This window comes from Geotrypetes seraphini, chromosome 2, assembly GCF_902459505.1.
Source record: "Geotrypetes seraphini chromosome 2, aGeoSer1.1, whole genome shotgun sequence".
In the NCBI taxonomy this organism is placed as follows: Eukaryota; Metazoa; Chordata; class Amphibia; order Gymnophiona; family Dermophiidae; genus Geotrypetes; species Geotrypetes seraphini.
This window is the reverse complement of record NC_047085.1, coordinates 156220397-156238919: the sequence shown is the minus strand read 5'-3', so window position 1 is coordinate 156238919 and position 18523 is coordinate 156220397. Positions and strand designations below refer to the sequence as shown.

Genomic DNA, 18523 nt, shown 5'->3' with positions numbered 1-18523 from the left:
GCTAGACTGGCATCGGTTGTAAGAAGAAGCAAAACATTATTAGATAAATATATAAGGGTCAACCATTCAAGTGGTTTCATTTCAAAATCTAATTAGTGCAAAGTGGTTTGCATTTGTTATTTCTGCAGACAGTACAGAAGAGAGAGCAAAATAATGTGTGTTCATATGAAAATTAAAGGGTAATTTTGTATCAGGTTGCCTATGTGAAATTCCAAAAAAGTATTATCAAGGTAACATTGGTGCCTGTGTGGCTTCACAAAATAGATTCTTGGAACTATTTTCAACAGACACACATCCTCTTACACCAAGGTGCAACTCCTCCGAAGAGAGTATCACTGTGTTCACGTGTACCATGCATTCACACACATATTTTATACATCACAGCTCAGTCCCAGCTCTGTCCAAACTATATCACTTGGAATGACTGTATGCTGAGCACATAAAGGTATGTATAATGGTTTCAGGAAGACGATCTAATAGAATCAAGCGGATATTTGATCCCCTACCTTCTGTGGATTAATCCTCCCCTGGTTTTTTGTACTTTTAGGTTGTTTTTTTTTTTTTTTTTTTTTAGTATTGTATTTATGTTTATTGTTGTTTACCGCTTCCCTCCTTATATGTAATATTGTATTAGGAATGAATGTTATGTTTGTTGGTTTTTATATTTTACATAACTTTGGGAACTTATGTAAATCGCATTGGATTTGGACTATGCGAGGTAATCAAAGAAACTAAAAATAAACTTGAAACTTGTGGTGCATGTACCTGTACAGAGTCATTATCTGCTTGCAAAGCATCCCAAAAATGTGCACCCCCTACCTAAATTTATTCTACATTAATGCCTCTTTTCCCTTTGTAAGAAACCCTTATAATGTTGAACTCCACATGTACTTTCAGTCATAAGAACATAAGTATAGCCTTACTGGGTCAGACCAATGGTCCATCTAGCTTAGTAGCCCATCCTCGCGGTGGCCAATCTAGGTCACTAGTACCTGGGCAAAACCCAAAGGGTAGCAACTTTCCATGCTACCGATCCAGGGCAAGCATTGGCTTCCCCCATGTCTTTCTCAGTAACAGACTATGGGCATTTCCTCCAGGAAATTGTCCAAACCTTTCTTAAAGCCAGCTACGTTATCCGCTTTTACCACAACCTCTGGCAACGCGTTCCAGAGCTTAACCATTCTCTTTGTGAAAAAATATTTCCTCCTATTGGTAACTTCATTGAGTGTCCCCTAGTCTTTGTCATTTTTGACAAAGTGAAAAATCAATCCACTTGTATCCATTCTACTCCACTCAGGATTTTGTAGACTTCAATCATATCTTCCCTCAGCCGTCTCTTTTCCAAGCTGAACAACCCTAACCTTTTTAGTCTTTCCTCATATGAGAGGAGTTCTATCCCCTTTATCATCTTGGTCGCTCTTCTTTGAACCTTTTCTAGTGCCACTATATTTTTCTTGAAATAAGGAGACCAGAATTGAACACAATACTCCAGATGAGGTCGCACCATGGAGCGATCCAGAGGCATTATAACATTCTTAGTCTTGTTAACCATCCCTTTTTAAATAATTCCTAGCATCCTGTTTGCTTTTTTGGCTGCCACCACACATTGGGTGGAAGGTTTATCGTATTGTCTACAATGACACCAAAATCCTTTTCTTGGGGGCTAACCCCCAAGGTAGACCCTAGCATCTGGTAACTATGATATGGATATTCTTCCCAATGTGCATCACTTCGCATTTGTCCACATTAAATTTCTATGCAGAGCAGTTTTCAATCAGGTAATTTTACCCATGTGAATACTTTTAAAAATTGTACACAGGGAGAGAAATCTTTAAAGGAAAACAGCCTGTTTGAAAACTGTAACCATGTATGCAGGACTAGAGTTAGACATGCTAGGACCAGGGCAGAAATTTGGAAGGGAGCCCTAAAGCCTACAGGCAGCTCTTGTTTCCTTCATCTTTAGGAAGTCTTGGAGCCATTTGAGTGGGCCTGAGCCCAAGGTGGGTTTGTGTGTATTGGGGAGGGAGTGCCTGCCCAAGGCTAAGCTACTGGATACAACATGTGTATGTGCATTGTAAACAAATACATACAGGCAGGGTCAGCATTAGGGATGACAAAATCTTTTCCAGAGAACAAAATCTTTTCCAGAGAAAGGAAAATGGTAAAACCAGAGGACATAATTTGAGGTTGAGGGGTGGTAGATTCAGGGGCAATGTTAGGAAATTCTACTTTACGGAGAGGGTGGTGGATGCCTGGAATGCGCTCCCGAGAGAGGTGGTGGAGAGTAAAACTGTGACTGAGTTCAAAGAAGCGTGGGATGAACACAGAAGATTTAGAATCAGAAAATAATATTAAAGATTGAACTAGGCCAGTTACTGGGCAGACTTGTACGGTCTGCGTCTGTGTATGGCCGTTTGGAGGAGGATGGGCAGGGGAGGGCTTCAATGGCTGGGAGGGTGTAGATGGGCTGGAGTAAGTCTTAACAGAGATTTCGGCAGTTGGAACCCAAGCACAGTACCGGGTAAAGCTTTGGATTCCCGCCCAGAAATAGCTAAGAAGAAAAAAAAAAAAAAAAAAAAAATTTAAATTGAATCAGGTTGGGCAGACTGGATGGACCATTCGGGTCTTTATCTGCCGTCATCTACTATGTTACTATGACAGCAAGGCAGAGGCCAAGCCTTCCGAAAGATGAAGGAAGCACAAGCTGCCTGTCGAGTTTAGGGCCACACCCAACTCCCCACACTTGCTCAAGTCTTGTGCATGCATAAATGAGTGAAAACTGAGCAAGTGTGGGGAATTGCTACTGGCTGCTCAGTTTGGAAGATCCCCACCCCCTCAGGTATCTATATTTTGAGTTTGGGGGAGGGGTGGACAGAAGAGTGGTCTGAGAGTTAGGAGAAGGCAGGGATGGAGAGAAACTTTTGTGCCCATCCACTTTTTGCTTAGGCCCACTCAAAATTAGCCATCTGTCTCTGCCAATGGTTGCATCTAGCAAAGGCATTCTCAGGGCCAAAGTTAGAGAAGGGATTGATTGCACCAATGTAGGTAGTTTTATATTCCCCAAAATACTACAGGCATTCTTTTAGTCAGAAGAAGAACCCTCAGAAAAAAGTACAAATACCTGTGGGAAGAACCTGTAACTGGTTTCAGGGTTTCTTGACAAAGAAATCTTATCGAGTGGTATGTGATGGAAAATATTCTCATTCTTAGAGCAATCCATCTGGGGTATCTTAGGACTCCCTGTTGTCGCCCACGCTTTTTAACATTTATATCTCATCTTTAGGACACCTATTGCAGAAGCTGACTTTAAACTTTTATATATATGCAGATGATATTTCCATTTTAATTCTTCTGAATAGCATAACAAATGAAATTTTAGAACAAATTTCTCATATCATGACTGAAATAGAGCAATGGACAACCAATTTTAAATTGAAATTGAATACAGAAAAGACAAAAAATTTTTGAGCTAGTCCAAATGACAAAATAACTAGGACATTGCTTCACCTTAATGGGCATGATTACCCAATTTTAAAATCTATAAAAATATTAGGAGTCACTTTAGACTCCCATCTAACTTTGGTAGAACATACAAATTCTGTGGTGAAAAAGTGCTTTTTCACGCTATGGAAATTAAAGACCATCAAAAAATATTTTGACCCTTTATCTTTTAGATTGCTGGTCCAGGCATTGGTACTATCTATATTGGACTGCTGTAATATTGTTTACTTGGGCGCACCAAAGAAAGTTGTGAGAAAAATTGAGAATAGTGCAGAATACCGCTGTTCACCTGATATTTGGGCTGAAAAGCGAACATATCAGCCCCTAGTATCAATTATTACACTGGTTGCCAGTGGAAACATGAGTAATGTTCAAATTTACATGTCTTTGTTTTAAGTTGGTTTGGGGATTGGCCCCTACCTACTTGTTATTTCATTTTGTGCTATATAATCCCGTAAGAGTAACCAGGAATTGTAACTTATTTGCATACCCAAAGATTTTAGGCTATAAAGTTAGGTCTTTTTAGACAGGATGCTTGCATTTCAAGCAAGTAAACAACAGTCCTGGTTTGGTAACTATATTAGCAGAGCCATGTTATCTTACAGCACCCTCTGAAAATAAATTAAGACAGTATTATTTGATAAATTTATTTCTTAATTCAATGTTTTTATTCCTAATATAATAATTTTACCGCTTTTACTTAAATTTTTATTGTCTTTTTAGTTAATATGCTGTATTCTCATTTTAATATTGTACTTTTCTGATTGTCCAGTTTTTCTCTCTTGTGTAAACCGCCTAGAATTCTTTTGATTGTGGCGGTATACAAAAATAAAGTTATGTTATGTTATATGTTATTATATTACTTTCCTTATTCTACTGAGAGGAGGGTTGCCCACATCAGGTGCTCTCAGCCTCTAAATTAGCAGTTTCTCCAATCCCTGGGATTGCTTTTTTGTGCTCAGTTAAAGTCCTATATGGTAAGTAGACACCTCCCTTAAGAGGACAATTCCAAGAATTTAATTTCTTGAAATTTCTTCTGCCTACTTTTCACTTTATCTTGCTGGCATCTTAAATTTCAACTGGAGACTTATTAAGAGGGCTTCTCTAACAAGAGGTGAAATTAAGGGCTCCTTTTATCAAGATGCGGTAGGCGGTTAACGCGCGGAATACCACGCGTTCAACCGCCTGCCGCGCTAGTCGCTAACACCTCCATTGACGAGGCGTTAGTTTTTAGGTTTGCTGCGGGGGTTAGCGCGTGATGAAATGTCCATGCGCTAACCCCCGTAATGCACCTTGATAAAAGGAACCCTAAGTATTTTTAGACTTGTTCTGATGTCTCATGTGCTTCACCCCTACTTGTAGATTCAGGGGTTCTCATTATGGTGAGAACCCCTGAACTTCCTCAAATATTATTTCTGAATCTTGGCTTTGTTTCTCAGCCTATTAGTTGAGATATGGATATAAATCTTATAAATCTGATTATCCTTTATTGGCCTCTTGGCTGAGACTAAGAACAGGTACAAATATATAGTTAATGGCCTGCCATCTAGCTCCCACTTGGTTAATTGCAAAAGTAGGAGAATCAAACTTCCTGAAAAAAAAAAAATAAAGCTCTAACTCGGTGTATCGTAAACTGTGTGCCGTGGCAGATTCCAAGTGTGCCACGAGACGCTGGCAAGGAGGAGAGGCGCTAGCTGACTGCTTACAGGATGTACCTCTTGCGACGAGAGGTAGGTCCTGTAGGCTGTCAGCTGGCACTGACAACTCTCCTCCTCGCCGGTGCGTCTCCTCCTCCCCCCCCCACCCAGTAAAGGGAAAGGTCCAGGGTCCGGCTGGCGGGCTTCCGCGCATGCGTGGACTTCAATGTGATGACATCAGGCATGCATGTGATGTTTTCACATTAACATCCACACACTTCCAGGTGCCTTCTGGCTGCAGCACCGGATTTAGTGTGTCCCAGTGCAGGACACTGCTCTAACTAGAAGGATGATCTTTTAAAAGAACTGTTAATTAGAAAAATATTCAGATCACCTTCAAAGAACCGCAAACAGAATAGAATCAGTCCAGAGGATATCTACTAAAATGGTCAGTGGATTTTATCATAAAGAATATGGGGGACAGACTTAAAGATCTCAATCTATACACTTTGCAAGAAGGTCAGGAGATGTGAGATGTGAGGAAGATGTTTAAATACTTTTGCGGCATAAATGCTGAGTCTCAATTGAAAGAAAGCTCTGGAATGAGGGGGGCTTAGAGGAGGGAGGTGAAAGGGGACAGATTCAGAAGTAACCTAAAAAATTAGCTCCTCACTAAAGAAGTGGTGAATTCATGGAACAGCCTCCTGGTGGAGGTGGTAGAGATGAAGACAGTGTCTGAATTCAAGCAAGCTTGGAAGAAGTAAATAGAATCTTTAGGAGAGAGTAAGGGATGATAGGTGGCATGGATGGACAGACTGATAGACCATATCTGCCACCATGTTCTGTGCTTTTATTTTATTTAAATATGAGTGTTGTACATGTGACTTCATATCCTAAATGGACCACAGAAGCATAACTTGGGCCTAAACATAAAATTAGGCTGTCAAAATTATGGTCTGCATATGAATATCCTATAATGTAGGGAATTATTTACCCAACTGTCAATGTAGTGGTTTCTGCCATATATAATTTCAGTGCTCTAATTTGGAATCAGTTAAATATAGGAGAGTCAGTGCAGTATCTATGGAATTATAAAGCAACCAAATGAGGGTGGGATCGCCATAGTCTCATGCGCATACAAGTATGCTCGCCCCAGCTTTAACCGCAAAAAATGGAAATGACTTTTAACCTGTTTAGTTAATATGCACCCGACTTTAAAGTAGATATTGATGTTCTATAAACAGTGCTTCTCAACCCTTTCCTGGAGGCATGCAAAGCCAATTCACTGTTCAGGATTACCACAATGATTATGCATGAGACAGATATGCAAATAATAGAGACTTGTGCATGCAACTCTATTTCACGCTATTCATTGTTGTAATCTTGAAAACTTTACTGACTAATTTCTAGCATTATCACTATGGGGTCCTTTTATTAAGGCACGCTAACCAATTTAGCGCATGCTAAAGATTAGCGCACGCTAAATGCCAAGGCATCCATTATATTTTATGGGCGCCTTAGCATTTAGCGTGTGCTAAATCGGTTAGCACGCCTTAATAAAAGGACCTCTAATTGTACCTCCGGGAGAGGTTTGAGAAGCACTGCTCCAAAACATTTGATTTAAAATATCTACTGACCTTGTTGGGGAGTATCATAGAAGTGAAACATAATCGAGTTTTGTGAAGCTGAAGAGGGCTAGGACTATTTGCTGGGACACCCTTCTATTCCTAGGCCAGTTCCTGATTTAATAGTTTCTGGCTTTTTTGTGTCGCTAGAGTCCTCTTTGAAAATCTTAGAAATGGTGGTAGATATAGCTTTGACTATATAGCGACAAATTAATAAATTAATTCAGCAAACATTCTGGAAACTCTGGCAATTGAGGATGTTTCAGACTTATTTTTATAGCAACCATTTTGGATTGATGTTCAGTGTCTAATAGGGATGCAGCTGGATTATTTCCATCCATTGTATGTTGATAGTAATGATTCTATCTGTCATCTAAAATTAAAAATGGCCAAGACTGAACTCCTTATCTTTCCTCCTAAACCTCCCTCTTCCCTTCCCCCGTGCTCTATCTTGATAGATAACACTCTCATCCACCCTGTCTCATTGCTCAAAACCTCAGAGTTATCTTTGACTAGAGAATGACACAGGGACAAATTTTTCCCCATCCCGCAGGAACTCATTTTCCCATCCCATCCCGGAGAGTTCTTTTCCTGTCCCTGCCCCATTCCTGCAAGCTCTGTCCTTATCTGCAGAAGCCTCAAACACTTTAAAATCATAAGTGTTTGAGGCTTGTGTGGTTAAGGCAGAGCTTACAGGAATGGGGCAGGAACAGGAACAGCGATAAAACTCACAGGGACATTGAGTTCCTGTGAGGACAGGGATAAATTTGTCCTTGTGTCATTCTCTATCTTTGACTCGGCTTTTTCCTTCTCTTCACATATCCAACAGACTGTCAAAACTTGTCATTTCTTTCTCTACAACACTGCTAAAATCCGACCTCTCCTTTCTCAACATGCCGCCAAGACCCTCATCCACGCTCTTACCACCTCACCTGGATTACTGCAATGTCCTTCTCGCAGATCTTCTGCTAAGCCATCTCTTTCCCCCTCAATCTGTTCAGAATTTTGCTGCATATTCTGCCAGTGTCATTATGCTCATGTTACCCCTCTCCTCAAATCGCTTCACTGGCTCCCTGTCCGTCTCTGCATGCAGTTCGAACTTCTTTTACTGACTGTAGCAGGTTTCCGGGTCTCGCCACGTCTGTGTAGAAAGAACCGACATTTTAGCCATCTTGCTATGGCTTTCTTCAGGATATGCTGTGAGGTCTGCAGTGTGTCTTTATATATAGTGGGTTCACGGACCTGATTGAGAGCAGGGCTGTCTGTGGGTCAAGAAATTCAAATTTTTGGCGGGAAAGTTTGTTGGGCTGACCTATGTGTATTCATTCTGCAACTCCTCAGTATCTTTTCTCCCTTGTCTCTACCTGTACTCTACCCTGGAAGCTCCGTTTCTCAGGCGAGTCTATCATGTTGATGCCTCTCTGTTCTACTGCCAACTGCCGACTCCGTCCCTTCTTCCTTGCTGCGCCTTATGCCTGAAACATCCTGCCTGATTCAGTGCGTCAGGCCCCCTCTCTTGTGGTGTTCAAATCCAGGCTAAATGCCCACTTTTTTGAAACTGCTTTATGTCCTACCCTGATAACTTGTAAAACTCCCATATCTGTTGTCATCCCCTCTTTACTTCCCTACCTCTAGTCCTTTATATTTCCCCCACCTAAGTAACATGTATAAGTCACTTTTGTCCTGTGTCTGTCTTAATTAGATTGTAAGCTCTTCAAACAAGGACTGTCTCTTGCAGTAGTAAATCATAGATTTTAAAGAATACAGTGGCAAAATTGATAGTTAAAGCATGGAAATATGATATGTAAAGTTTCTCCTATATTGTATAGCTTTACATTAGCTTCCTGTTAAAGCTCAAACTTATTTTAAGTGTCTTTGTTTAGTTTTAAAAATATTGCATGTGCATGCTCCAGTTTATATGTATTCATTATTCAATTATCCACCTTACAATAGATTGTTACAGTCTCAGGGCAATCTGTCTGTTTTTTTCCCTTTATACAATGAACTGTGATTTAAAAAGATCTTTAATGGATCATTTATTTATATAGCTGTTGATGAATAGAATCATTTACCAATTACATAAAGATCTTATTCAAATTATGCTTTATTTCAACTAGAGTTCAAAATTATCTTCTTAATAGCTATTTTGGATTATCTTGAAAATTAGTATTTATGCAGTTATCTTATATATAATCCCAAATATAACTGGTCTTTGGGACTGGAATTCTGTTTGAACGCAAAAGAGGATATGGCAGAATACAAGACTTGGATAACATAACAAACTATGAAGTTCTTTTACCAAAATGCACTAGAATTTGACCTGAATGAGGCCTAATGTTCTAATGCAGAACCTTAAACAAAGAAAACACCACAGTGGAGATGGTTCAGTAATGTTCGTGTGCAAATTGATTCCACAATTAGAGAAATCTGTACAATGGCTCGACCGGTTATGCTTCTCATATGTGCAGAGGTTTATAAGGAATCTTCATTAGCTTTTCTAGCATTCTACTGAGTCTTTCCATCAACTATAGGCTACACCACGCAAGAGATAGTATACTAGCAATAAGGCTCCTGAGGAAGGCCATATTGGCTAAAATACATGCATGCCGAGCCATTGCACAGATTTCATCTAATTGTGGAATAAATTTGCACACCAACATTACTGAACATCTCCACTGTGGTTGGCTTGTTTGCTTGTTTCTGGTTGAATTATGGAGGTGTTCTCCTGGGTTTTCTGGCTAATGCAGAACCTACCCATGCTCTAAACCCAGATTTATGCTGGGTTTTTCAAAGCCACAGTAGAGGTTTCTACCGTGGGCCAACGAGGTACATAAGAACATAAAAATAGCCTTACGGGGTCAGACCAAAAGGTCCATCAAGCCCAATAGCCCATTCTCACGGTGGCCAATCCAGGTCACTAGTACCTGGCCAAAACCCAAAGAGTAGCAACATTCCATGCTACCAATCCAGGGCAAGCAGTGGCTTCCTCCCATGTCTTTCTCAATAACAAACTATGGACTTTTCCTCCAGGAAATTGTCCAAACCCTTCTTAAAACCAGCTACACTATCCGCTCTTACCACAATCTCTTACCACAACCTCTGGCAATGCCATTCCAGAGCTTAACTATTCTCTGAGTGAAAAAATATTTCCTCCTATTGGTTTTGAAAGTATTTCTCTGAAACGTCATTGAGGGTCCCCTAGTCTTTGTAATTTTTGACAGAGTGAAAAAGCGATCCACTTGTACCCATTCTGCTCCTCTCAGGATTTTGTAGACTTCAATCATTTTGTAGACTTTAAGGTAAATGCTCTGAGGAATTCGGTTAGCGTCGGAGCATTTACCCTGGCGGCCCACGGTAGAAACCTCTACTGTGGCTTTGTAAAAGGAGCCCTTAATGTGGTACTTCCAAGTTTTGAATTTCAAGACATGCACTAATGTTTGCATCAGTACATGGTACCTGTAAATAACCAATAAGGGAGTCCTTCCCACCTCCTATTTAGAAGTCAGCTAGTGCTCCCATGTTAATTGTTTTAGGCAGTTAGCGCATGCTAAAGCCAGATTTGCTAGCCGGTTAATGCTTCCATAGCCATTCTCCATCCATGGCATACCCCATCCGAAAACCCCCCCAAATAGATAGTGCATGAGTTAGCACATGCAAGCAGGCAAGATCCACAAAACACTTTAATGAATTTTGCAGTTTTCTGTTTTTTTCCTGTGCTAAGTGGGTGTTAGGAGAAAAAGGTTGTGTGTTTATGAATCCTTAAGTGAACCAAAGCAGACATAATCTCATCATGCTACAAAGATAATGCAATAGCTTTCTAAAGAATTTAATGCATAATATTATTCATTTGCTGATTTTAACAGACTTTTTATTTAATTCATTTGGTATATTGCCATTTGTAGCAAAACATCAACATGGTTTTAAAATATGATTCTTAGAAGCAGATTTGAAGAGCATAAATGCTGTAGCTAAATAACATTATAAAACCACAAGGAGAGCAGAACAGTTTATTGGAGGCTACAGTTCATTTATGTTTACAGTGTGGACACAATAGAAAAAAGCCAGAAAGCTCCAGAATAGCAGCAAGAGAATTCTTCAGGCCCTGTCAAACATAAGGGAAAATAACCAAGGCCCTCTTTTACCAAGCCACTGCTCCGACACTCATAGAATTCCCGCAGAAAGTAAAGAAATTGAAGTTAAAAAGAGGCTTTATATTTCAGCAAAACAGCAATCCAAAAGCGTTCTTCACAATCAACCATAATTGTGGGCAGGATATTGTGTGTGCTCTTTCTAGGTGCAGGTTTTATGTTGACATTAATTTTAAAATAGTTTAGAATATTAATCTTAATAGCTGAATTAAGCATTTGTTAGAACAACTTTCAAAAATAACTTAGGGCTCCTTTGACGAAGCTGCGGTAGAGGTTTCTACTGTGGGCCTGTGAGGTAAATGCTCTGATGCTAATAGGAATTCTGTGAGCATTGGCGCATTTACCTCGCCGGCCTGTAATAGAAACCTGCACCACAGCTTTGTAAAAGTCAGTGTTAGTTTGAAATATTTTATTGTAAGCATAGTACAATGGTGTACCTAGCATATGTGACACCCGGGGCCCATCATTTTTTGACCCCTCCCCCCATCTATATGAAAAATATGATTTTTAGTAACAATCCACATATCGCACCACAAGAGTGTACCTAAGAAAAGGCAGCATGTTAAACATTACAGTGAGCACTAGAACACCAACACATACATTGTAAAACTAAACAAGCCAGATCCCACACAGTCAATTGATTCTGCAGTCGATGTCAACTGAAAACTATGTTCTTTAAATACTCACAGAACAGAGATACACCTCGCCCAATATGGAATAATCACAAACTAAAAATAGAAATATGTAGACAAAAGTTAAACTGAACCGCCAAGAAACCAGACTCTGCATATAATGCAACACCATAAAACCACAAAAACGTAACACATGTCCTCTAATACTGTGCAAAATATAAAGACAGTAGATGTAAATTTGAAAAAACTGATACATAACAATCACCACTTTACAAATTAACAAATAAAAATAAAACAAATAATGAGAAATAAGGAAATACCATTTTATCGGACTAATCCCCGTAAGCTCGGTACCCATCCCCGCAAACCACCTGATTCCATCCACACAAGCCTTGAATTGTTTTATATTGAACTTATTATATTAAAGTGTAAAAAGAAACAATATTCTGTACAATTGTCAATTTATAAATCAGCGTCCTCAGCCCACTCTCTCTCCACTTTCCTTCAGCGCACGCACATAAAAACAAGCAAGTAATTTTATATCATTTTCATTCTATTCATTCATAGAAATGAAAGTCTAAATAATGCCAGTCACATAACAAAATAATAATAATAATAATTTTATTTCTTATATACCGCCAAAGCCAACATGATTTTACAAAAATAATTCCCTGCACAGTCAAGCCTGCAAGGATTACTAGATGTCTTTCAGCAGCTCCCCTCTTTCCCTCCCTCCCTCTCCCTTACCTTTGTGGCCAAGTCAAAATGATCTACCAACAATAAAATTTTAAAATCACAAAGCATGCTGTACGCAGAGAAAATGTTAATTGTCATTTATATTCCACGGATTTTCAAAGAAGTCAAGGCAGATGACTTTATGCAATGTCACCTCAGTAACAACTATACAAAAATAGACAAATATACCCCCTCCCTTTTTACTAAACCGCGATAGTGGTTTTTAGTGCAGGGAGCTGCGCTAAATGCCCCACGCTGCTTTCAATGCTCATAGGCTCCCTGCGCTTAAAACCGCTATTGCGGTTTAGTAAAAGGGAGCCATAGTGCAAAATATAGACAGCATATATAAATTCTCAAAACGGACACATTTTGATCACTAAATTGAAAATAAAATCATTTTTCCTACCTTTGTTTGGTAATTTCATCAGTCTATGGTTGCACTTTATTCTTCTGACTGTGCATCCAATATTTCTTCCCTTCTTTCAGCCTCCTGTATGTTTCCTCTCCTCCAGACCTCATTCCCTCCCCCAACTTTTTATTTGTTTCATCCTGCCCCTTCTTTCTTTCTCTCTCCATGCCCCCTTTCTTTCTGTATGTCTGTCTTTCTCTCTCTCTCTCCGTGCCCCATTTTTTTCTTTGTTTCACCCTGCCCCCTTTCTTTCTTTCTCTCTCCATGCCCCCTTTCTTTCTGTATGTCTTCTTTTCTCTCTCTCTCCGTGCCCCATTTCTTTCTTTCTTTCTTTCTCTCTCATGCCCCCTTTCTTTCTCTATGTCTGTCTTTCTGTCTCTCCATGCCCCATTTCTTTCTTTCTTTGTTTCACCCTGCCCCCTTTCTTTCTTTCTTTCTTTCTTTCTCCCTGCCCTCCCCCATGCCACCGCCTTTGGGAAACATGCTGCTGCCACCGCCGCTGGGGAAAGGCTGCCACTGCTGCCATCGGGAATAAGCCGGCGCCAAGTTCTCCCTCCTGCTTTTCTTCCCCGCGGGCCCGACCAACTCTCGCCACCCGACATCAATTCTAATGTCGGAGAGGACGTTCTGGGCCAGCCAGGCAGCGATTGACTGGCCCAGAACATCCTCTCCGAAGTCAGAATTGACGTTGGGTGGCGAGAGTTGGTCGGCCCCGTGAGGAAGAAAAGCAAGGAGGGAGAACTCGGAGCCAGCTTGTTCCTGATGGCGGCAATGGCAGCCTATTCCCTGGTGGGTGGCCAGCTATGCACCCCCTTAGGGCGTGCACCCAGGGTGGACTGCCCCCCCGCCCACCCCTTGGTACGCCACTGGCATAGTATATTAAAATATTATACGATGGGCCACTGAAAAGTTCTCAGCCTAACCAACAAAGTTGGGGCAGTCTCCATCGAGGGCTATACACTTAGGCCCTCTTTTACTAAGGTGCGCTAACCAATTAGCATGCGCTAATCGATTTAACGTGCATGTTAGTCTACGGATGCGTTAGTGTTTAGCGCACGCTAATTCAATTAACATGCGCTAATCGGCTAGCGCACCTTAGTAAAAGAGGGGGTTAGTCAAATGATTTTCCACTTTTACGCTCTGTATTTTTCTGATGGAACAAAAAAAAGTAGAAAAATCACTGGACTAAGTGTACAGCTGTGATGGAGACTGCCCCAAATTTGTTGGTTGGGCTGAGAACTTTTCAGCGGCCCTCTTGTATCCTATCTCCAGCCCAACCTTCTCCTATCAGTCTCTTTCTCCCTCCTCCCTCTGCTGCAAACTCAGATGCTCCAGGCTCTTGCTGTGTGTTGCTCCATTTTCTGGCCTCATCACTGCACTATCTGTGTCTGCAACTAATGCAAACAAACTGCAGTAGTGATGTTCCCTCCAAGTTTGGACTATTTAAGGCACAGATGCTCATGAGTTGGCAGCTCTTCGTATACTACTGGCCTGCAAACCCTTGCAACTTGGAGGACAGACTCAAGGGGCATACTGCCACAATTTGTTTGGCATCAGCCATCAGAAGGTGCCTGATCCCAATTGTGCAATTCACCCCTCCCACGTTAAGATGAAATCAGATTTGCTTTCTGATATTGCTTTTTGATATTAAGTCTTGATTTTGAAAGCAGATAAGTCTAGTGTTTAAACAGGTAGCTATGTTGTCTAAATTTAAAATATAGCCATCATAATTATGCTGAATGAGTTGTGCCATATTTCAGTGATTGATAATGATCGATGCATATAATCTTCTGATTGTTAAGTGGTCTTCTTGCTATTGTAAGAGCTTTTCTAAATCTAAGTGGGATTACATAACCAAATAAATAATGCTGTAAATAAACATTAAGTTATTACACATGTGTAGATTTCCTTTTAGATTATGCAAAGTGGGTGATTTATACTATATGCAGTTAAACATGATGGGAGATCACTGACATAATAAATGTATTAACCATTCCCTTTGTTTTCTTGTTACAGCATGTGTGTTCCGGTACAATGGGCTATCATTTGTCTACCTCATCTACCTCCTACTTATTCCTCTGTTTTCAGAACCCACCAAAACAACGATGCAGGGTAAGTTCTATCTCCCTTTGTAAGAATGCAAGAGAAAACAAAAAGATGTGAGACCAACTAGCAGGCTAAATCTTACATTCTCAATATCTTTTTGTTGTCAACTATGATATATTACATTAAAAACTGACGTGGTATTATCACTGATATAGAGTATTCAAGGATACCATAAAGCATTTGGTAAATGTTATATAAGCTGTGCGGAGCATCAGATGAATATTTTGGTTTCTGATTTTAAAAAACACCATAAGCAACATCTTTTATGTATAACAGAGACATGGCTACAGAGGTCAAGACTATGGCTACCTTTCAAGCTTGTCATCTTCTCCCTCCTCTTCTCAGTTACTACCACTGCTTGTGGCCTAGAGCAGTGGTCCCCACCCCTGTCCTGGAGGACCACCAGGCCAATCGGGTTTCCAGGCTAGCCCTAATGAATATGAATGAGAGAGATTTGCATATAATGGAACTGACAGGCATGCAAATCTGCTCCATGCTTATTCATTAGGGCTATCCTGAAAACCCAATTGGCCTGTTGGTCCTCCAGGACAGGGTTGGGGAACACTGGCCTAGAAGACATAGTTGGGGAGGAGGGAGTTTGTCAAACTGTCATATTTGTTAGATTAGTAGGAATCCATGTGATTTGGAATGCATAATGCTCGGTGGTGAACGTGTGAAGTTAGTCATTTTATACAGGTCCATAGTGATTTTGCCTGTGAAATTGATGGTGTTTGCAGCTTTATTGTCATCATTGGCTATAAATCTAACATCTTTGGTGCTAGTACCTAGGGACTTTAACATTCATGTGGAGACTCCTGAATGTGGAGCATCGGTAGATTTCCTAAATCACCTAAATGATTCCGTTTTTGAGCAGTTATGTTTCTTTTCCATCCATTTTATAGGACATATTTTAAGAGCAGTTATATTTTGAAAATAAGATTTTAAAAATACATGAGGTGTTTACCACTGAAACCATTTGTTCAGATTCTGATTACCGTTCAGCTTGGCTATATCCTAAGCTGATGGACTAGGTTTATGCAAGAGCGCTGAGAGGGCAATTCAGTAACAGTGTACCTATGTACAAGCAGCCAGAGGGAGCCGGATTGGTTCTTATTCTATAAAGGCAAGTAGGTACCTGCTTTCCTTTATAGAATATTAGGTAAAGGGGGGGAAGACCAGCCTGGGTGCAGTTTAGGTGGGGGCGCCGGCACCTCTCCTCCTTTTTGTCCGCCTGCTCCTTCTCACTCCTCCCCACCACATGTGCGCCTTCAATTCACCTCCACCGTACTGCTAGCTCTTCGCCTGCACGAGCAGCGGCTCCAACCTGCTCCTCGCACCAGCCTCGGCACTCCCCTCCGACGTCACTTCCAGGTCCCATGACCAGGAAGTGACATCAGAAGGAGAATCAATGCCGGCACAGACAGCAAGTTAAAAATGCTGCTCACACCTGGGAAACTAAACAAGTACCGGGGAAGGGAAGGGGAACCCATGTGGCGAGGTGGGGCGAAGAAGGAGGTGAAAGAGGGTGCCACCGCTTCGGGGGCCTTCCACCCTCACTATATCACTGGGTTAATAGAGTATATATGCAACTATGCACTTAGGTGTGAGCACTTATGCCAACCATAGAATTAGTGTAAATACTTGTGGCAAACATTTGGTGATACATGAGTAGCTTCCAGTATTCCAGTAATACCTAAATATGTATACCCTAGAAGAAAGAAGGGATAGAGGAGATATGATACAGGCATTTATATACTTATGGGTATTAGTCTACAAATCTCTTCCAGAGATGGAGAAATGGTGACAGTAGAGGACACAAGATCAGAACTTTTTTCTCTGACAAGGTTAACTGCTTAGGAAAACTCTAGCATCCACCTAACCTTTTGTTTTTTTTCCTTCATTGTCCTTTCCTTTCAAAAAATGTAGTTCTTCCCCTTCCTTGTGTGCCAGTCTATACGTTTGTCCTAAAATTTTAGTTGGTTTTATTAAAAAAATTATTTTTTATTTTAATTGGTTATACGTCTTGTCTTAAAGCTTAGTTTATCCACACTTAAGTGTATTTTTATTGGAAGCTGCTTTGATATTTGAAAAGGCGGGATAACAAAATTTTAATCAACTCAGGAGGAATGTCAAGAAATACTTTTTCCACGGAGAGGGTGGTGGATGCCTGGAATGTCCTCCCTGGAGAAGTGGTGGGGGTGCTTTGTAGAATGCCCACTCTGTCTCCAACATGCTTACCTTCATCCATGACCTCTTTATCTCCCAAACTCTCCACCTGCTGGCACTAACTGAGACCTGGATCTGCCCTGAAGACTCTGATTCAGCTGCTGACTTGTGTTATGGAGGCTACTTTTTCTCACATACACCTCGCCAACTTGGTTGTGGAGGTGGTGTTGGACTCTTACACACACAAAGAAAGAGCAAGTGGGGAATGGGATAGAACATGTCAACCTTGGGATAAACAATCTTTTATTTCTATAAATTCAAAATAAATACAGAAGCATATGAATACAAATGTATAAAAGTCCTATGAACTTGATGTCCTTATATTGGAATGATCCAGATGATGACCGTGTTTCGGCCCTCCTTTGAAGTCCACCCCATCCATCTATTTTCTCCTCTACTCCTCCGAGTAGCAGTCATTACTGACCTCCTGATAAATCCTTCTCTTCCGTCTTCACTGGCTTTGACTCTTGGCTCTCCTTCTTTCTTGAACCTTCGTCTCCTTCCCTCATCCTTGGTGACTTCAACAGCCATTCTGATGACCCCTCTGACTCATACACACCCAGTTTTCTCAATTTAAAATCCTCATTCATTCTCCACTGCCTTGACCTTGTCTTCTCCTCCAACTGCTCTACCACCAATTTTTGCACATCAGCTCTTCCCCTCTCTGACCATCATCTGTTAATGCTCATAATTCATCACCCTCCTCCCCAGATCCAGTCAATCACTACCAATATGTTTTGGAACCTTCAGGCTGTTGACCTTGGTGCCTTCTCTACCACTGTCTCATCCCTCCCTTCAACTACTATGTCATACAAGGCTGCCAATTAAGCTATGTCCTCCTATAACACTATCCTCTCCTCTAGATTTCCTCTGCTCTAGATACCCTCGCTCCTCCCATCTCATATCCCGTAAGGCATGTTAAACCCCAGTCTTGGCTGACCTTCAACATCCACTACCTGCACTCCTGTTCCCGATCTGCTGAACGTTTTGGTCTTAAATCCTGCACATATGCTGAATTCATACACTTCAAATTCCTACTGACATCCTTCCAGTCTGCCCTCTCACTTGCCAAACAAGAATACCATGCCCATTTAACTAATTCTCTTAGCTCCAATCCTCACCGTCTCTTTACCACACTAAACTCCTTACTCTACATGCCCTCACCTCCAATTCCCCTTTCACTTTCTTCCCAGGCTATGGCTGAAATCTTCTATAACAAATTTCAGAAGATTCACCTTGAATTCACAACCAAGTCACTTCCCCCTCTAAACAGTGGTGTAGCAAGGAAGGCTGGCATCTAGGGTAGTGTCACCCAATATCGCCACACCATGTGCCTCCCCCCACTCTTCTGTACTGTTTAAGTGCCCCCCGCTCCCTGCATAACTCTTGAAATATTTGGTGATGCAAGCATCATCTTCTTCTAGCTGCTTGTGCTGGCCTAGGCTCCCTTCTGACATCATGTCCTGGTCCCACAACATCTGAAAGGAACCGAGGCAGGCACAAG

General features: G+C 41.0%; 1 protein-coding gene across 5 annotated transcripts in view; it reads left to right on the top strand.

Annotated features, from left to right (window-relative positions):
• PIEZO2 (piezo type mechanosensitive ion channel component 2) overlaps positions 1–18523 on the top strand; it is a 760979-nt gene that overhangs the window by 141354 nt on the left and 601102 nt on the right. For all 5 annotated transcript variants that reach the window (XM_033934096.1, XM_033934094.1, XM_033934095.1 and 2 more), the window contains exon 2: positions 14704–14799. In XM_033934096.1, coding sequence (XP_033789987.1) covers positions 14704–14799 — 96 coding nt within the window. The remainder of the gene's footprint in view (positions 1–14703; positions 14800–18523) is intronic.